General features: G+C 68.0%; 1 protein-coding gene across 1 annotated transcript in view; it reads right to left on the reverse strand.

Moving 5' to 3' along the window:
* Positions 1–791: 791 nt before the first annotated feature.
* Positions 792–2,024, reverse strand: part of SLC8A2 (solute carrier family 8 member A2) — a 10,470-nt gene continuing 9,237 nt past the window's right edge. The window contains exon 5 of the mRNA XM_026069819.1: positions 792–1,168. Coding sequence (XP_025925604.1) covers positions 792–1,168 — 377 coding nt within the window. The remainder of the gene's footprint in view (positions 1,169–2,024) is intronic.

Consider the following 2,024-nt stretch of genomic DNA (forward strand, 5'->3'; position numbering starts at 1 on the left):
TGGGCGTGCAATGGAAGGGTGCAGACACGACTGCACGGTGCAGCGTGCGCTTGCACACCCGTGTGTCCCTGGGCGTGCAATGGAAGGGTGCAGACGCAATTGCGCGGTGCAGCGTGTGCTCGCACACTCACTAGGGAGAACCCCAAGGGGACGCCGGGGACCCTATGGGGACACCAAGAGGACCCCCAAGGGCATGGGGTGGGGGTGGGGATCCCGTAGGGACACAGCCCCCCAGGAGGTCCCCAAGGGGACATTGGGACCCTGAGGAGACGGGGACCCTATGGGGACGTGTGGACACCAAGAAGACCCTGAGGGCACGTGGAGGCCCTGCAGGGACCCATCCCCCTGGGAGGTCCTCGAGGAGACGTGGGGACCCTATGGGGACACAAGGACACCAGGAGGACCCCCCCCTAGGACACGTGGGCACCTTATGGGGACATCAGGACCCCTGCATGGATGCAGCCACCCAGGGGGTCCTCGAGTGGACATGGGGACACCAGAAGGACCCCTTAGGGCACATGGGGACATGGAGACACCAGGAAGACCTCCATGGGCACGTGGGGATGTGGAGACACCAGGAGGATGCTGAGGGCACACGGGCACCCCGTGGGGACATGGGGACACCAGGAGGACCCAACGGGGACATGAGGACCCCCCACACACCCTGCACAGGGCTGCAGCCCCTTGGCAGGACCCCGGCCCCTTCTTCTGCCCCCCACCCCCTGCCCCATGGGGACGGCACGGGGGGGGGGGGGGGCCTCTGTCCCCATCCCCGTCCCCGTCGGCGCCGCTCAGAAGCCCTTGATGTGGCAGTAGGCTTCGAGGCTGGCGAAGAGGATGTAGAGGAGCCAGAGGCCGAGGAAGAGGGCGGCGGTGAGGAGCTTGGCGGTGCGCGGCCCCCCCAGCTCGCCGCCGATGTGGGGCCGCCGGCGGTACATGAGCACGCTGATGCAGACGAAGGCGAAGATGGTGAAGAGGGTGACGGAGAAGGCCAGGGTGCCCGTCTGCACCTCGAAGTCCCGGCCCTGCGCCGCCCAGTAAATGGCGGCCACGGACCAGGCGACGCCGAGCCCCAGGAAGACGTTGACGGCGTTGGAGCCCGTCACGTTGCCGATGGAGGCGTCCGCGCACTGGTCCTGCAGCGCGGCCACCTTGCTGGCGAAGGTGTCTGCGGGGGCCCGGGGACGGCGACACGGCGGGGACGCGGGGACACGGGGACATGGCGTGGGTGCAGGGACACGGGGACATGGGGACGGGGACATGGCGTGGGTGCAGGGACACGGGGACANTGGGTGCAGGGACACGGGGACATGGGGACGGGGACATGGCGTGGGTGCAGGGACACGGGGACACGGGGACAGGGACATGGCGTGGGTGCAGGGACACGGGGACATGGGGCCAGGGACATGGCATGGGTGCAGGGACACGGGGACACGGGGACGGGGACATGGGATGGGTGCAGGGACAGGGACATGGCATGGGAACGTGGAGACACAGGGACATGGCATCAGCATGGGGACACGGGCACAGAGGCATGGCATGGACATGGGGACATGGGACAGGGACATGACAATCAGCATGGGACATGGGGACAGGGACACGGGGGGGGATACGGGCATGGGGGGGACACAAGGCGATGGGGACACGGGGGCATGGAGGGACAGGGGACACCGGGGACAGGACAGCGCAGTGGGGACGTGTCACCTCCCGTCTCCGAGCTGGAGCACGGTGCCCATGGCAGAGCCCCCCACGGGCCCGGCACCCCACACCCTGCGCCCCATAGCTGTGTCCCCTCCCCATGCGCCCCATAGCCGTGTCCCCTCTGCCTGCGCCCCATCCCTTCACCCCCAGCACCCCATAACCCATCATGCACCCCCTGCACCCCATCACCTCACCTCCTGCACCCCATAACCACATCCCCATACACCCTGCACCCCCTGCACCCCATAACCTCATCCTTTCACCCCCTGCACCCCATCCCCTCACCCCCTGCACCCCACAACCTCATCCCTTCACCTCCTGCA

The sequence above is a fragment of the Apteryx rowi genome, unplaced genomic scaffold, assembly GCF_003343035.1.
Source record: "Apteryx rowi isolate R43461 unplaced genomic scaffold, aptRow1 scaffold_1061, whole genome shotgun sequence".
In the NCBI taxonomy this organism is placed as follows: Eukaryota; Metazoa; Chordata; class Aves; order Apterygiformes; family Apterygidae; genus Apteryx; species Apteryx rowi.